The 18,594-nt window shown below is 41.6% G+C and overlaps 1 protein-coding gene and 1 non-coding gene across 2 annotated transcripts in view; both read right to left on the minus strand.

Annotated features, from left to right (window-relative positions):
* Positions 1 to 18,594, minus strand: part of IARS1 (isoleucyl-tRNA synthetase 1) — a 645,156-nt gene that overhangs the window by 563,828 nt on the left and 62,734 nt on the right. Inside the window, exons 2-3 of the mRNA XM_085624880.1 lie at positions 6,057 to 6,182; positions 2,642 to 2,798 (exon numbers count right to left, since the gene is read on the minus strand). Coding sequence (XP_085481006.1) covers positions 2,642 to 2,798; positions 6,057 to 6,175 — 276 coding nt within the window. The 5' untranslated portion in view covers positions 6,176 to 6,182. The remainder of the gene's footprint in view (positions 1 to 2,641; positions 2,799 to 6,056; positions 6,183 to 18,594) is intronic.
* On the minus strand, positions 1,543 to 1,674 carry LOC146797717 (small nucleolar RNA SNORA84). The gene has a single exon (XR_014969480.1). It is a non-coding gene; the product is annotated as a small nucleolar RNA SNORA84 (small nucleolar RNA).

Genomic DNA, 18,594 nt, shown 5'->3' on the forward strand with positions numbered 1-18,594 from the left:
GCCCTTGTACGGGGATTTGGCCAGGCCCCAATTGGACATCTGTAAGGGCTTTGTTAAATGAAAGTAATGGTTCAGGGGGGCGACTCCTGGCTGAAATACCTCTCTCAAGACGTTTATTTTGAATGCCACTGTAGTCCACTGAAGGTCCAAGACCTCAGCTGCCCTCAACCCACCATCAGCTGCATTACCATCCATAGCAACGATAGTTGGAAGAGACCCGGCCAGTGTTTGGTGGGGTAGCCCAACCACTGGCATCAATCAGTTCCTCATACCAGTTGTCCTTTGGTTCATCAAGGGGATGGTGCAACCATAAGGGTCCTCGGACCCCTCTCAATTATCATCCTCTCCAGGCCTTTCAAAGGAAAAAGGCACTGGTTCCAATTCAGAAGGCATGGTCTAGGTCAGAACCAGAGTCTGTGTTGGATGACACATCGAATCAGGCAGGACGATGGGGCCTGCGCTGATGGGGCAACAGAAGCAACCGCACTGGATTGACTGTGGTCTTGCAGGAGGGGCCACTCCAGATCAAGCACCAGCTCCAACGGGCCCGACTGGTGCCAAGGGCGAACTTGTAGATGGAAAACCAGTAAGGTCCATTAGAGAGGTCGAGCTACAAAAATATGAGGTGTGTGGCCTCATAAAACTCCTTGATTTGGGCAGGGCTCAGTCCAGGTCAAGGAAATGTCAGGGAAGCGCAGAGCAGACCTTGACACAGGCTCTACTGCAGAGCGAGGCCTAGAGCACCGACACTCCCATTGCGCACCTGGTCCAATGACTTGGAGCAGCGCAGGGAAGCTGAAGACTGCTTCGACTTCTCCCAGTTGTGGAACTTAACCGACTTGAATTGTCACGATGATTGTCGAAGCGGATCTGAGAGCAGTCTCGGGACCACCAGAGTGACTGAGAGCATCACGGGGTCATCTGACGTCAAATAGCGTGGTGCTTCAGGGACCATTACCTCACCGCCTTGGGGTTCATGACGCAGCAGTCTTCACAGTTGTTGGAGTCATGGTGCCGCTCCAAGCACTATAGGCAAACAAAATGAGGGTATGTCAAAGACATCTGCTTGTAACAGGCACTACACAGTTTAAGTCCTGTTGGCTTCTTAGGGGACATCCCCAACACACCAGGAGATGAGAATCTCAAAAAAGCTTCAACAAAAAGTCAGTCAAAAATTCCTGGGGGTAGCTCTCTCCAGATCTGCGCTGATGGGTTTGGAAAGAAAAGAACTAACGTCAGTGCGCTGGGGTGGCACCCTTATGGGCACCGTGAACATCACTTCAGGCGCGGACGATGCAGATGAGGAGTGAACCACACCACCTACTGGCACACAGGGGTATAGCTCGAAAATTTCCAGATCCAGTCTGATACCTGGGAAATTCTCTAAGGCAAGGCATCTGCAGCTAGAAGTCTCTATCAGATAAGCCCTTTACTAACAAACACTTCATGTAAAGAAGTCCCTTTAAGCTTTGCTCTTCTTCCCTAGAAGCAAAACCAGAGAGGAATTCAAAAAGCTTAACAGGAAACATTTGTTTACAACATTAATGTCACTGTGACGGGGCAAAGGAGGCTGAGCAGCGAAATCAAACTCCATGCATAAATCACAGTGGTACTGTTTGCCCATTGAAAAAACTGAAGTGCTGCACAGACAGCAGACCCCAGAAAACACTGGGCACACAAATGAATACAGACTTACACAGTACAGCTAAAAGCATATATCAGTAAAAACAATAGTAAAACATTAGGGAGAAATAAAGCACCCAGAGTTAATGAGGTACACTCAACAAACTGGTTAATGTCTTAAGCTGAAAAAAAGCGAAAGGCTATGTATAATGCTAACATTGGGGTGTATGACCAAATATACAAAGGAAGTTAGGTGCTGCTGCCAAAATTCTAAATGAGGTGGTTTGGGTATTCGAATGGAGAAACTTGGGCCCTTTATTAATATCTGAGAGAAACAGACCGGGGTTCTCTGAGGAAAAGAAGAAACGTGCAACATGAACAGGGATCCAACTTCGCGATTTGTCTACTTGATGTCACTTGAACCACTTTGCTGGAAAACAAGTGATAGATAGCTACCCATGTAAAAATCTGTATATGATTAGCACACTTCTTCTCGTCTGAACAACAATCACATTTATTCTTTGGATGAATGATTAGTCATTTCTACAAATTATGTTAATCAAGAAGCGAAGATCAGCATTAAATAGAAAAGGGATAAAGTAGGGCTCCAATAAAGACAGGAAAAAAAGTACACAGGACTCCGCATTTTAATTCATAGTATGAAACAGAATAAACAAAATGAATTACCTTAAACTTTGACAACTAATTGTAATGGACTATAAAAGCATTCCACCACGGTGCAGAAAAGGAAATTCAGACTCTGGTTGCCAAGCCATGAGAAAAGACTTCAAGATGATAGGTAGCCATTTCTGTACAGCAAAGTGTCAAGAAACCGCACTAAAAATCTGTGTGATTTCAGTTTACGTGGATTGGAGATTGCTGTACTAAAATGTAATCTAGGGGATTGGGAAAATATTGTAGATTGGCTAAAGGGGTGTTAAATAAGATCTCTGATCTAAGAGTGAAAAATGGTTTAGAGGAACCAAGCGGAAGAGAGCCTGTATTTATTCAAACATACCACAGGCAGACCATGACAATCCCAGCCAAACCGTCTCTCTACGTAGAATCCACTCTGATGGGCAAATCGCGTAACTATGTCTTTAATTGTCCCAGCCAAGATGTGGCCATAGTGAGGAAGCCCAGTAGCAAATGGAGGACCATCGTAAAAGGTATACCTGCAAAAAAAGAAAATCTCATTGGTTAATTACTATCAACTGTACATATACCAGAAAGCAAAAACGCACAGACTGTATACATCCATCAGCTTCCTCATCCCATCTCAGAGTTTGTGAGTCTGGTGCATGGTACCAAATCATTCCACATGAATCAGCTTGTAAATTGCACAGCTGGAATTTTATTCCTCACCCTCTTCACCAAATGGAATATATGTGCATTGATAGATCAGCTTAGAGTACAGCTTGCCAGTGAGTGTCTAACCAGGATTACTGCTGAGAGACTGAATTTTAACCATTTTCAATCCATTATACAGAAAACGTATTTCCTAAGAAACATGAAATTTGTATAATCATAGGTGTCCTGGTTTCTACTTTGCATTTTGGTACATGTAGCTCACTCTTCCCACGTTAACTGCAGGGCTACAAATGCCAAAATGCAAGAAACAAAATACAAGTGGAGAGGATACCAGCACCCTATGTGGAATAACGTGGCATGCGCAAAAGAAAGTAAACTATGACCATGCTAAGAGGTTGCTGAGACACTGCGGATCCCATGCAAAAATCTGAACTGACGTTGGCCCATTTCATAAGCCAAACCAGTGTACATACTACAATATCTGGTAAACTTACTGCTTTGGAAAATAAACAAAATAAAAAGTAGTGTGTGTGTCTAATCAACATACTGAAGAAGCACGAGGTACACCAAAAGCATACACTAAGCAACTATTACATCGTCTTTTACTTACAAGCATTGCTTTTGTGTGTAGAGGCTATATTTGAACTCTTAGATTTGTTAATTCTTAGGTTTAGCAGTCCTTTGCCGATTGTGACTAAGTTATTGTTCTTTATGTACTATTGTAATTCCTTAATTTTTTCTAGTGCTTTTTGATGTACTCCGTGTCCTGTTTCAATGGGAGGACCATCGCACTTGTTTTTATTTAGCTATATTCCACTTTGCACCGTTCATTCTCCATCAATATTACTTGGACATTTTTTGACCTACAACTCTTGCACGATAGCCGTTTTTAAATGCTCTAAATGCGCTTGAACTTTCAGCCTTCTTTTCTTTTTATTAAGGCACATCAGGTGTGCTATTTCCATTTGTCTAGATATGAAGATTTTATTGGCCTAATGGCTATTAATGAACGGGTGGCTAGAAAGTCTTCAGAAAAGCGGAGATTACCTGCCTGTATTATATCTCTGAGGCAAGTCACTAGTCTTTACCTTTAGTTGCGTCTCCTACCTGTTTAAGCAATATTATACACAGGGGCTTACACAGTTACATAATGCCCTGATCTATTGCATACACAAATAAACCCTTGCAAGAAGCTTCCTACACAAGGTACAAGACTGAAGACAATATTAAGTCTATAATCCCCCTTTGACCTTTGGACCTCAGTATGAACTATCCAAGTATACTAAAACACGCTCTTTTAACCCCAAAGAAGTCCACATGCCCTGAAAATGATCCACTAAAATGAAACAACTCTATGTCCACTTAATGGGCGTATAACAGAAAACCTGAAGATTCAGTTATACTGGCACCTTATTATTTAAAAACGTGTCTATTTGACAAATTAAGCTCCACCAATACATTGCTCCAAGGGCTCATTCTGAATACCTTGACTCCCAAGACAAGTATTAACCTTAACAAAAGATAACTGCCAAGCGTAGTGGGCTGCTTGCTTAACTTTGATGTGCTCCCATGCACTTTTCTATTTTTCAGTGACTTTTCCAACATGGCTGTTGGCCAGGCTGAAACCGTAAAGCCAAAATGGTTTCAGGCAAGTCGTATACTAACAAGTATGCGCCACAACAGGTACGCGTGCATGTGTGCACACAGCAGTTATATTCTCCATTCCAAGATGGCCACTGCGTGCACACGATGCGTTGTAACAGGCTGGAGTAAGTGCTACTGTTGTATGTACGTTCTACATTAAGGACACGCGGCTACCCGTGTGTCCTGGAATGTAAATTTACTTTGGAAGCCTCCTCACACTCCTGAGCTATGGTTGGGTTCCACAGCAGTTCCTGCTGCCGACGGATTCCAACTGGCTGCTCTGGGTGCGTCGTGGTCTCATAACGAAGAATAAACCTGTTTGAATTCATACACCGTTTCCGCGTGTATCTGCCACCACACAGGCCGGTGACCATTTTGGTTTTAACATTTCTTTCATGCCCGACAACCATATTGGAATGGAGACAATGCAAACAAGCAATGTCAAAGTCAATAGGTTGGCACTCGCCTTATAAATGTGAAACCTATTGGATTTGCCAATCTGTTGTATAGAAAATCAAGGAAAAGTTGGTTTTGGGGACAACATTTATAGCCATAGTAATGCATGTTATGGGGGCCCCAATCGGTAAGGGCGATGGTTACTGGGACAACTTTCCAGGCATTCATTTAATATAGGCACACGAGGCAGTGCTGGCGAAAGTTTCCTCTACTTCGCACTGCTCACAGAGCCCATAGCAATGGAAATTAGGGTGAAGAAGTCTGTCAAAGGAAATGGGTTTGGATACATGGCTCATAAATTGTCTTTATTTAGCGGATGCGTAATGTCAGAGGGAATTGCAATCCTCAGTAATGCATTTACTGGAATTACTAGACAAATTTAGTAAGGAATCGGGGTACAAAATGAATTTCGTTGCCTCGCGTTTTGACATAGCTATGTTGGGAAACCAATAATCCTGTTTAGGTTCCTATCATCCTTTTCTTTCTTCTTTTGAGATTGCATTTTGAGTACCAGTACTTTTTGTGCTTATAATTTGCCAAGATCTACAGTTGCATGTACAGACCACGGATTATCTTTAATGTTTTGTGAATTATTGAATAGGAGGATCTAATCCGTTGTGTCTAAAAATCCTCTTAGACCCTTTATTGTTTTTTCTTGCGCACATTATGCCATTTACAAAATATTAACTGCCAACGAGTGTCTGCCTTGGATTCAATATTTAGGAAAAAACATACGTTGGATTTCAAATGATTGAAGAAGCTCACTTCAAAAACAACCAGTGGCAGCTGGAATTAAAAAAATAATAGTTTTCTAATCATACTTTTGAACTGCTGCAGTGAGTAAACCATAATAGACTGAGCGGGCATGAAGACTTATCCCTCTTTTTTTAACCCTCAAAAGTTTGTGTGATATCAATGCGTTGACCAGTTCAGACAGCGCGTTTAACTAATCTACTTCAAAAAACAAAATGCCTATTTCACACATTTCTATATTTTGCTTAGATTCTCGTTTGCCATCTTACCTAGGTTTGTTTTTTGACTGCTTCATGCATTCTTGAAAACAATCAAGTTTCTTCCAGAGCTCTAATATCTTTTCTTCTTCAGATGGAAAGTTGATATTCTCAGAGACTTGCTGAACCATGTTGAGCCTGTAACCAACCAAGGAAAAGTTATTAAAACACAACAAATTATCTCCAATATTCCCTCAAACCGATTCACCAATCAAATTGAATCCATTTACATAGGTCTCAAGACATCTACAAAGCGGGAAATCTGAACTAGCCAGCTCAACCACCCATTAACCCCATCTCCATATAAACAACACTTGCCTTTACTTCAAGAAGACATGCTCTCATTGTTTTTTTCTTAATTTTCATTAAGCCTATCCCTAATATTACTCATCACAATCCTTAAGAACAAAAGGTAGCTTCAACTACCCCATACAAACTTCCCCTATTTTCTGGAAAGCTTGTAACATTGCCAACTAAATCTTCAGATATGAAACAGTCAAACCACACTTGTAACCATTCTGCAAAACCTGTAAAATCTCAGGAACGTTACATGTTACCACGTTCACTGATCATATCAACCATGGAATAATCCCAAAACCTATTATGTGCCTTTAGTGTGGACATCCAGCAAGTTATATTTATTCAATCAATTCTCTGAACAACCATGATATTTGAAAAGCTTACAGATCCACCTTCAGGTCATCTACACTTTCCTTAGACGGAAAATGATCAAGACCTAATTTTGCTAGAGAAGGTTGAAGAAAAGACATCAAGCCGAAGCCAAACTTTATATCGGACTGTTTGAACTTGATAAAAACCCTTGAAATTGGGCGCTATGTAGGGAAGCCAAACACAATGCATCTTGGTCAAGCGATGGCTTAGGTGTCCATAAACCATGCTCTGGAGTTTGGATATATGCAGTTAACAAAGGGTATCTCTAATTGTATCACTACCATCGTAAAAAAAGCTTTCTAGAAGCAACAGCACCATACCCCCTAAGAATACAGCATCAAACACCATAGATAGTGCAGCATGTTGCTTTCCAACAGCAACACATATTAGCAGAAAAACTCAACGATTCCAAAATTATATACAGCAGTCCTCAACCTTAGTAAAAACCACAACCAATATACGAGCATAAACACATAGAGGGAAAATCGAAAAAGAAGCTTATTCCACACATTCACAGGTGCCAGTTAGTGTTTTTCAAGGTATTTCAGCAGATACTAAGGATCGATTAATTTACTGACAGGAAACGTATGTCATCGGAAATCCTGCATGATAGACTGGTAACTGTTTTAATTGTCCCTTTATTCTTTACATTAAAATTCTGTGCCTTCACTTTCCGTACAAAACTATGGAACACAGAAAACCAAAGCAAAATCACTCTTGTGCTTCAGCTGGATGGAAGTGCTTTCTTTGAGAACTGGTGCACCAGTCAGCAGTCAGAGTTAAACACATTGCTCATTATAGTTTGTCGATGTGTGGTATGATGTAAGCGGGTCTTGCGGAGGGGCAAGGGGTCGTTTCTTAAAAGCCATTAGATGGGAGCCCTAGAATTATAAACACGATTGGCGTTTTAACTTACCTACTTATTTGTGCTGATAGAATACTGGAAATAATTTCTTTGTTATTTTAGCAATTTTATCAGCTCTCCAAAATTGATAACTCGCCCTGTACGACATGGTGCAGAACATAGAGCGTTATACATCATGCTGGCGAAAATAAATGTAGTCGAATAGCGTGTATTATTTAGTGCATGTGTCTAATAAACACACATTTATTACTGTAGCTGATATGAGAAAACAATGCTTACTTTCCCATTTAATGCATGTTACAATGACGTCACAGCACTGATAATGGTCAGGGGGCCTGGTGGGTGTGATTTTACCTCAGTGCACGGATTTGACCTACTGTATCCTAAATACAATTGAATATAATTTGCTTATGAGTACTACACATGACAAAACTGCATGGCATACACGATACACGAGAATGTGGCGAGAGTAATATGTGATATACTACCAATATTGGGGAGGGGAAAGGCATCATTACCAACTTAAGGTCTCTAGTGAGTCACGTTCTCTCCGCATACTTATCAATGATAATAAACAGCATATCTGCGCACTTTATGAAACATCATGAAAAACCGCCATGACAATTATTAACCCAACAACAGTGCCAAACACAACACGACAAGTTCGAACTAATCCACCCATTTGAGATATAAATTAAAACCTCTCGCAGATCATGCCATCCACCCGAGGCAAACAACACATCAAACAAAGTCTACATAAATGTGACGGTGATGCTCTTCAACAGTATAACTTGTCTTCAAATTACTACTGGATCCAACAAACACAGAATATGCTCATCCTCACCTTACAACAACATGATGCCCTCCTACAACACAATGAAATGCTACTTGAGGGGTAATGGACAGCCATCAACAATGTAGAAGAAGAAAGCAAATGGTAAAGCCCACCACTTCAAAACACAAAAACACACCGCACAAAGATAACAATCCTCAGAACTATCGAAGACAAAATGGCAACCAAGTTTACCACCATCAACTAAAACAAATTTTGCAAAACTTAACTAGATCTTCTTGGATGCTTTTTTTCTTTGATGTCCACATAGGGTTCCTGATTACAAGTGATTCAGATTCAGCAGATGGAATACTATTGTGGAATCTATTGTGCATTAATCAGAAATGAGCATTATTAATGTGCAGAATAGTAATCTACAATCAAATTAACAGTTGTACACTGATATGATGCTATTGCCTTTGAAACTATTTCTCTATGACATGTTAAAGCCAGGGAAATACACCTATGCTAACTAGGCCTCGGCTAGGCCTCAATGCCATCTTGTTTGGATGTCTCACATTCGTGCTCCGTTTATTATTTCTGCTGCACATAGTCAAGCAAGACATATTTTTTTATTTCCGAGTGACACTGTTCTTGAAAAAGACCCTATAGCACAGGATCTGTAATGGAACATTTCTCAACTTTCTTCTGACTGCTCGGAGTATAGCATTCATTCACAATGGCTTACTGTTGTTTTGTAAATAGTTTGGTCTGGTATCTCCAGATGACATTAGCTCAGAGGGTTTGAATCCATTTTCATGCAGTTGAATAGTGCTTAGTTAGTATGGTTCTATGATGCTCTTTAATCCAATGATCTGATTTGCTGATGCATTCCGGATGCTCAAACCATGATGAATCTGCAGTTTTCATTTAATTCTATGAGAAATGTCTTTATATAATCCCTCAAATTTAGGGGTGAGCAACATGACTTTTGATATTCTACTAGGGATGCTTTCAGATTTCTTACTGATTTTACTGCATATTTGAGACTTCGATTATTTTTTATTTTGCTTATTTTTATGTATAGTCCTATTACGGAGGCTCTTTTTGGCAATGAATGTATGGCTTTAACTGAGACTTCATGCATCTACATTTTATATTTTCTGTATTGTACTCTTTTGAATTTTTGTAATAAACCTGCAAATTTTTCTAATTCTGCTGTAGAACGCATTTAAGTTACTTTACTTATTCGACTGTATTATTGATAACCTGATTTTGTACCTTATCTCCAGGACACACACATTGCCTCATGTACTTGAGGTTTAACATTGTCCCTGATCCATACAACCGTGGATTATGGAGTTGTCTGTTGGGGAGTTTTAGGAGTCACATTGTAGCTCTTATGGTAAGGTTGGAAACTCCTGGGCTAGAGAAAGCGATAGTGTGTAAGTTGTGTGGTCATGTGGAGGTTTGTCTTGTTTGTGGTCATCTGGGTGGAGTCAGCAGGAGTTTGAAATCTTTGTATGTGTGCGCAGTCTTGTAGAGTTCTACCTGCGGTGCTGGGCTAAAGAAGATAAATGACAATGTGGGCTAGATGAACATTTTGTGTTAAGGTTAGGCTACTGTGTACTTGCCAATGGTGCAGTTAGTTGCCTGGCTCAAGTACACAGTGTTAGTATGTCACAGGAGAATGTTTGGGGTTTTCACAAAACATTTGGGCTAATTTAAATTGATTGCCCTTTTTGCTACATCCTTACATAATATAAAAGCATACATGGAAGTTCAGACTGCTCATTATTTGGCAACAAGAACCTTATAGATCGCCTGGCCAATATCTACATCAAATTCTAAAATGTATCATTTATAAGTCACTGCAAGTGGCAGTAGCAATGCTATGGGAAAGCAGATAGTAGGAACATTGCTGCTCTGCAATACTTGTAAAGAGCATTTTTTCATCTGGTTCATCACCATCAATCTCCTAATGTACATGCAAAATAGCTAGACTATGTAAAGCATTTGTTACTGGGGGACTGTGTGGAAAACAGATGGCATTGAAAGAAAGAGACAAGATCAGTAGCCACTTAGAAGCCTGCTGCCGTTCCCTTGGGCAGAGGCTTTAACCACAACAAAACAAGTTTAACATGTCAGACTACTCGGTAATCGTCTGAGGGGCCACTTTAAGGGTAATTTCAAGAATCACTGACGAGGTTTGAGGAATATTGTGCAATGCTGCCTTAGCTTCCACAGTGGTGATAAACTTTAAGATACGGCAATTTTCACATGCAGCACTGGTCATTAAAAATTCAGGTTCATGAGAGCAGTCTAAACTAGGATCGGCTCTGTGGTGTATTGCAGACACCACATTTTCTTACTTTTGCCATCTCAAGTAAATTGGTGAATACTATTCCCCTTCCTTGTGACTCAATATATTCCTCTTGGGTGTTACAAAATATTACCTGTACAAAGTACAGTGGTGAGGCAGGTTGTACAGGAAGGGGGAGGGGGGCTAGATCACGGAAACGTAATAAAATACTGCTTCAGTGGCATTCATAAATATTCAAATATTGACACAGTTTAGTCACACACACCTTACTGACTGCTCCAGCTATCGTTATGCCATTCAAGATGACCCATGCTGATTTCTTAAATTATTAAATGCTGGCCAATTTACCTCCACTCCCCTACGCTGCTCTCCGTACTTAAAGACCTCTTGCCTCGAGCAAACATCATCTGAACCTGTTCCAACCTGTCTACGATGGATCATCATAGCAAGAACTTCCTTCTCACTCATTTGAGTATTACAGGCCCTAACTTACATAAAATCTCCTACCAGCTCAACCTATCGAACAAAAAAATTCAAACACAAGGTTATGTAAGAACTCCCAGAAACTCTCATTGCAGACCAATGTATAAGTGGTCGTAATGGCCACCTCAAAACTTACCATCTCTTGCTAATCTACAATACCCAGTACTGGAGAGAATCCAATGTTGGCCTAGGCCTCATGTACTGCCTCCTCCTTTCTGCCGCCTTTGCCATGCTCGTGCCCACCCACCCACTTCGGCATTCTCAAGCGCAGGCTTGTCGCCACCTGCCTCATAAACTGCCTCCCACTCTAGCCCTGCTGCACTGTTCAGGGATGTCATGACGCTGGGCCCCAAACACTGAGGGAGACTGGCAAGTCCCTCAAGGGCCCAAGACTTTCGTTCTCACCTTGTCTTAATATATCGCTAACCCCATTGGTGGTTGAAGGTTCTGGGCCTTTCAGTCTGAACAGAGAACGGCCTCCCGGGACCAGAGGGACTATCAACATTCCGCTGCCTTGCTCTTCGTCCTTGCTGGACGTAATGCTGCTTATGCAAAAGACATTACATGGCATCCTAGAAACCCTTGTGGCCATAAGCTCAAATCAGGTGGACCAGTAAAAGTATTTGAACAATATTTTGTCTGAACTTCATAGATCTAACAAAGGTTTCCTAGCAGCAAGTGAGGGAATGGGAACTAAGACACTTTCCCCAGGGGATGCTCTAGGACAAAGGGCCAGTATATCAGAAGGGAGAGGGCCTCCACCGAAGCCGAAGGGCTCAGTCTATATCGAAAAACGTCCTAAGTTAATTAGGAAAAGGCATTACATCTTTGAATACCCCCACCCCCGCCCCCTTAGTTATCCGCTAACTACTACCTTCCCCAGAGGATTGGAGGAATGAAATGAACAGCAAGACCTCTTCAGCCAAGAGTGGGCATAGACAAGTGTGCAAGAATGAAGGCAAAAATAGTAACCCCTCATAAAGGGAATCCCAGGTTAAAATAGCACCCCAGTTCTACCCCGCCTAGCAGGGCCTCATCAGCCTTATTCACTCACAGACAGACTGTAGTAAAATCTCATATCAGAAGCCAGCCAGTTACAAACTCCCAGTCACAAAAAGGTCCTGCCACTGCATGCAAAATTATCCCTGTGCCTGTTAGAAGAAGAGATACCAATTCACCATGTGCTTAAAAAAATTCAAAAGAAACCATCCTTTGTCAGAGAAAGTATCTAGGTTTGAGCCTTACGTATTGCTGCTGGATATAATTTGCCGAAGGAAAACAGCTCCAACATTATGCCCTTTGAATCGCTCAAAAACTCTGAATATTTTCCAGCAAATTCCCTTACTCTCCGGGATAGCCACAGACTTAGTCTCTGTGGGATTCCAGGCCAGGGAGCAAGAAAGGGAATTATCAAAAGTAACAGTTATTTCCCCTTGTATCTTTTGGTAAGGAAGGCAGAAGTTGGACTAGCCAAGGCTGGTTTACAAGTCAGTTGTCCTCCCCGTGAGAATTCTAAGCCGTCTGTCTCAAGTTGAGAGTCAACCCACTCCTCTTTTTTCAAATATGTATGGTGGGCGAGCCGTCAGTCAGTGGGAGAAAATTAAACCCTATCCCTATGACCGACTGTGGCCAATGGACAGGAGGGCATGGCAAGATAGACAGACCCCTAAGAATCTAAGGGTGGTACTTGTAAACGACAGATTGATGGAGCACAGAGGTGACCTAGACTAGGAGCAGGGTAGTAGATTTGCCCGCTTGATGCAGCTTCTTGACACTTGGAAGTGGGAAGACTAGCCTACAGGGCCACAGAAAAGGGAATCCTCTCCCAATTTGACAATCTGGAGCTGGAACATACACAGGTTTGAGCTTCTTAGGAAGGGCAGTGTCCTGGAAAAAAGAATAAAGCCCTATCATGTGGTGTTCTTTCAGGAGTCTTGGGTGAGAGGGGATAAGACCACAGATGGCTTTGTAGTGTTGAACAGTAAAGAAAAGGAAAGGGTAGAGGCTCAGCAGGGGTCTTAACTCTAATATCTACCAAGGTAATTAAGAAGCCACTGAAGGTTATTAATGGGTCTAGTGGTATGCAGCTTTCTGTGGTTGAACTCGGTTTGAGCATCAATGTTTGTGGGTGTTTTTTATTAATAAAGGTATATATCCATAGGGAAGAGTACCGGAGACTAAAAGATGGGCTGGAATCTTCTGATCAATTTTTTCAGGACATCATAGGAAAATTCCCAGAAGCAATTATAATAATGGCTGGGGATTTTAATGTAAATGTAAATGTGCAGATATTTATATAGCGCAAATCACCAACCGGTCTCTAAGCGCTTGCTTAGGGAACCCGTCCTGGTATTCCCCTGTGAGATAACCCAGCAGGGCATCCACAAGGTGAAAGCCAGGCATCCCGCCACGAGGGGCCATTGTGGAGATTAAGCAAGCTATTGCCCAGAGTCGCAGAGTGTGAACCCATGAATCAAGTATGCACTGGAGCGAGAATTATCGAGTCCATGGACAATTTGTGGACTCAAGACCCAGCCAAGCCGGGAATTGAACCCTGGTCCCGGGCTGACCTCTGCTTCCAGGTCTGCCTACTCTAACCAGTGAGCCACACTTCTCCAATGCTTATCTGTATCCTGGCCAGACGGACAAACAGATGCCCCCCCCCCCCCCCCCTAACCTCCCACTCCCACCTTGTTCCCTTCCGGCTCTACTAAGCAGGAGACTAAAGTTTTGAGCCAATGACTGGTGAACATTTTTGAATGGCCATTTTAAAAATGATATGCCTGCAGCAGCAACGTTTCAGCAGGGCCTTCTGGCAGGCCCGATTTGATATATGTTCCCCACTGGAATGGAAAACACTGCGTTTTTCTCTCCGAGAGTCAAGAGAACAGAATTTTGTGGTTTAATGAGATTCTGATTAATGGGTAGGGCTGCATATGTGTAAACATCAGAAATGGTGGGTCACTGGTAACTTGTCATGTCAAAGAGAAGAGTTGGTTTGATTCAGCCGGTCAGGAATGAAACTCCTGGCGAGAAGGGCAAACAAACAAGCCCAGCTGGTGATTTAAATCAGGATTTGGCCTGGCTTAAGTGTCAATACAGGAAACTGATTAAAGAGAAAAAGGCCTCTTACTATCATAGTAAGTGGGATGAGATGCTGAAGAGTATTCAATCAGGCAATGAACAAGGGTTCTGGGTGAAAGTAAATTAATCCAGCAGTCCTAATGGGGAGGACCCTAACATGTATGATTCCTGAGGATACATGGGCAGCGTATTTGGTTGAACTGTATGGTAGCCCTCCTATCTCAGCCAGTCTTATATGTATGGTTGATAAGAATCTCCCCCACCCCCAGCTACCCACACCTGGTTCTCAATAAAAGAGGTAAGGGCAGTCATTGATCGGATTAAGCTTTCAAGAGCCACAGACTCCGACAATATCCTAGCAGTGATAATTAAGTCCAATAGCGATTGGTGGACAAGAGTGTACTCCCTCCTGTTCTGCTGGATAGCCTCAACAGGCCACTAACCCCGAATCATGGAAGGGGTCAATACTGAAACCATATTAAAAAAGGGTAACAGTTTCAATCCCTCATATTACAGACTAATTTGCCTTTTAGATATCTTGGTCGAGGTGTTTTCAAAAATCATAATGTCAAGGCTGGAGGATTGGGCTTCTGAACATAAAATTGTACAGATTGAACAAGGAGGATTTCGGAAGAATCACTCAACCACAGACCATTGCTTTGCTATCTGAGCCATCACTCGGAAGGCCCTGGAAGTGAACCAAAGGCAATGTTGTTGTTTTATTGATTTCTGAACAGCCTTCAATACGGTGGACAAGCAACTCCTATAGGGGAAAATGTATCACCTGGAAGCTCCCAACCGACCTCCTTAGTGTATTACAAGCTTTGCACACAGACAACTGGATAAATCTGGTAGGTTATTTAAATAAATTACCAGCAAGAATGGTCTTCAGCAAGGGGGTGTTCTAGCCCCCTTGCTTTTTAGTTTGTTTCTAGTAGACCATTTAGCAACTATAATCCGAGCGAAGTAATTGTCCCCTATAGTTGGGAATCACTATATTTCTTGGGAATCACTATATTTCTTGCCTACTATATGCAGAGGATTTGGTTCTGCTAGATTACACCCCAATCGGTCTGCAGAGAAAACTAGACTCCCTTGAAGCATACAGTAAGCAGAATTCGTTGAAAATTAATTTGGAGAAAACCAAGGTGTTGATCTTTGGAAAAAAGGTAAAAATCTTTAAATGGTACCTGTATGGTCGAGAGGTGGAAGTAGTGAATTCTTATAAAGATCTAGGGCTGTCTTTTTATGGGAATTTAAAATGTGACACACACTTGGGTTGTATCTAGCAGAGGTCCATGCTTCAAGCTCAGATTCAATTGGAAATAAGTACGCCTGGCCCTCACCCCCTAATAAAGGAATATGATGGGGAAATGCCCACCCCCGCCCCCCTCTTGGGGCTGTATGGAGCTGAGGTACTTGCCCTCGACTCCTCTCGCAATTGGGATCCATTGGAGGGGGCAGTTCCCAGAAGTCGTTGGTCGCCTTCAGGTACTATGGTTCAGGGTATAAGGAGGGAGCTGAATCTGATCTCCTGGAACCGGTTGGCACAATATTTTTCAATATGCTTTCGGTGGATAGTGAAGCTTCAAAGGTGTCTAAACTCTGTTGGGATGAGATCCAAGGTAGTAAAAGGAGGTGGGCAGGTGAAACAAGGAAAAGGGTGAGGGATCTCGAAAATATGCATTCCGAGTGGGGCACAATTGTAGCTTGGTCTCCTTTTCCTAGTAAACTATCTCTGAAAGAATCTGCAGGAAACGTTGCCGGGTATTTTGACTGGGCTTATCTGAGGATTATTATATAGTGGGTTTTTTCTGTTTAAGAATGTTTTGTGGATAATTGTCCTAATAAACTTTGTTTTCTACCTACCAGAAACTCGCACTGAAGTCCAATGCATCAGTAGCCGTAATGCCACCTCAAGACATACCATCTCTTGCTCATCTACAACACCCAGATCCTGGGTGGAAACTTTTTAAAAGGAACATAACATCTCAGGGTTGAAAGAATCAACCACAGAAGAAAACTTATAAACAATCTCTCACCAAGTCTCCATGGAAATCTGATCATCTCAATCTACAGTAACAGCAACGATTCAATCAATGAACACCACACTGTCACAATTTGACTATTGTTTGAAGACTCTCCTACCAGGGCACAAGTCGGGGGATGGACTCGGCTGTAGAAAGGGGACCCCTTTACCTTTAGCCCAAATTTGAGAGGTGAGACCATGTCCCCTAGGACAGCAGCTAACTGCATTTGTAAATATTAAAAGCATGTAACCTGACCTAGGAAGGTTTGTAAACCTCCATCCCATTTGCAACATTGCCTTTATTTATGGAAAAGGCCCAGTAGGGGGTTATGTTTAATCTCTTAGCTGAAGAAAAGAGAACTTGACACAGTTAACCCTTCTATTGTTTAACGTACTGCAAATGTGAAGCACATTGTACTTTGGAGATGAATAAAGAACACTAGCGGGATATAAATGTGCCTTAACAGCAAGTTTAATGTTTAAAAAATACACACAGCACATTTTGTTTGCTCACTAAAAGCAGTACTTACAAGTTCCACGTGTCTGTTAAAATCAGTCACCTTCAGTAATTTCCAAGCTGTTAGACCTTTGATATGTGGTCAATTTAAAAATAAATCTTTTCACATTTCTTTGTTATTATGTTACTTTGCTGCGTATGTAAAATGGTTCATGACCTTATAACTAAGGGTTTTTATAGGAGCATGACATCACTATATGTGACGTCACTTTCTGGGTCATGATTTGTGAATTGGGTATAATAGTCTCACCACTATTTTCATTAGGACTTTCACCCTGCCTCCTACAATCACAGAAAGTGATCTTTATCACAATGTACCCCCACTATTTATTCTCCTCAGTCCTGTCCCCCACCATAGAATTCACTCCTCCCCTTTTTGTTCACCTGGCTAAGCCAACATACTACGTCCACCACTCGTCTTCTCTACCCACACAGAGGCTATCGATACCATTAGATCGCAACATCCCATTTCACTTGAAGTCAGATTTGGCTCTTCCCAAATTGTCAGGCCCTCAACCAACTGTCACTATCCCAGACCTTCAACACACTAGCCTCAAATCCCCCAATCCTCCACTCAAAACATACTTAACTCTCCCTCCCTTATTACACACATAAAAAATATTACATCCCAGAAACAGCTCTAACACACACATCTGGCATACACTCAAGGTGAGCACCGCTGACAAAAACCACCCAGCTTCTCTCCACTTACGCCTACACAATAAACACCCAAATTCCAACAAAAAGCTCCACTCTCACTGAAATGCCTTTATGATAAACTCTCACTCAACGGTTAGTAACTTCTATCCTATTGAACTCAGAATTCTGTCATACATCCGTAACTCATTGTTCACTCCTGTCCATGACCACTTCTCTAAGTGCATCCCTCTTCACGCTACCTTCCTCCCCTGATACAATATAAATGAATCATTCAGAATATCAGCTCCAATGCAGCCCACATCTCCTATGTGAATGAAACAACCCTGCAGCTTCACTGCGGGAAATGTTCTTACTCAACAATAACCTTGACAAATCATACTCAAGCCCCACTTACACACAAGGCAATATTCTCGACATGATAATCTTTTAAAAACGGGAACAGGAGTGCCTCTCACATTCTTGTTGATTGGTCTTACTATCTCTTAATTCCATTCAGAATTCTATGACTAAAATATTGTCTTGGGGACAAGATGTTATTTTAGAGCTAAACATCCAAAGGCAAGATCAGAAACTTCAGCAGCAACTATATTCCCAAGAAAACAATATTTCCACAAAACTACTAATGATCCCACTCTCCGTTAACCACCTGTAATTTAGAAAGGACCCTCTGAAACTAAAAAACTAAATATATAAGGATATATTAAGTATAGAGTTGGCTCTGCAAAGAACATTTCATAGAATTGCTCAAACCAGTGGAAAGCTTGTGGCACCAAAATTCCAACAAAATCAATCTGTAGGCTTTACGCAACAAACGCAAAGATAATCATGGAAGCCAAAGCAAACAACATGAGATCAGAAATGGAGACCTTAGAAAATTATTTGATTTTGTCGAAAATTTAACCAATCCATGAGTAACACCAGTAATCCCCCAACACCAAAGAAATCTGCTAACAATTCTGCAATTTTTTTTACGGCAAAACTAAAACAAGCATTGGCAAAGACAACAAGTAACACCTTTTGGGACTTATTGGTTTGCCAGTGGTTTTTAGTCATGATACACAGCATAACCTATGCTGTGTATACTGCCTAAGAGTTTTTAAAACGTTGTTCTCACAGCCAGTCGTGTCATATTACGGGCTTTTTCT

This window comes from Triturus cristatus, chromosome 9 (assembly GCF_964204655.1).
Source record: "Triturus cristatus chromosome 9, aTriCri1.1, whole genome shotgun sequence".
NCBI classification, from domain to species: Eukaryota; Metazoa; Chordata; class Amphibia; order Caudata; family Salamandridae; genus Triturus; species Triturus cristatus.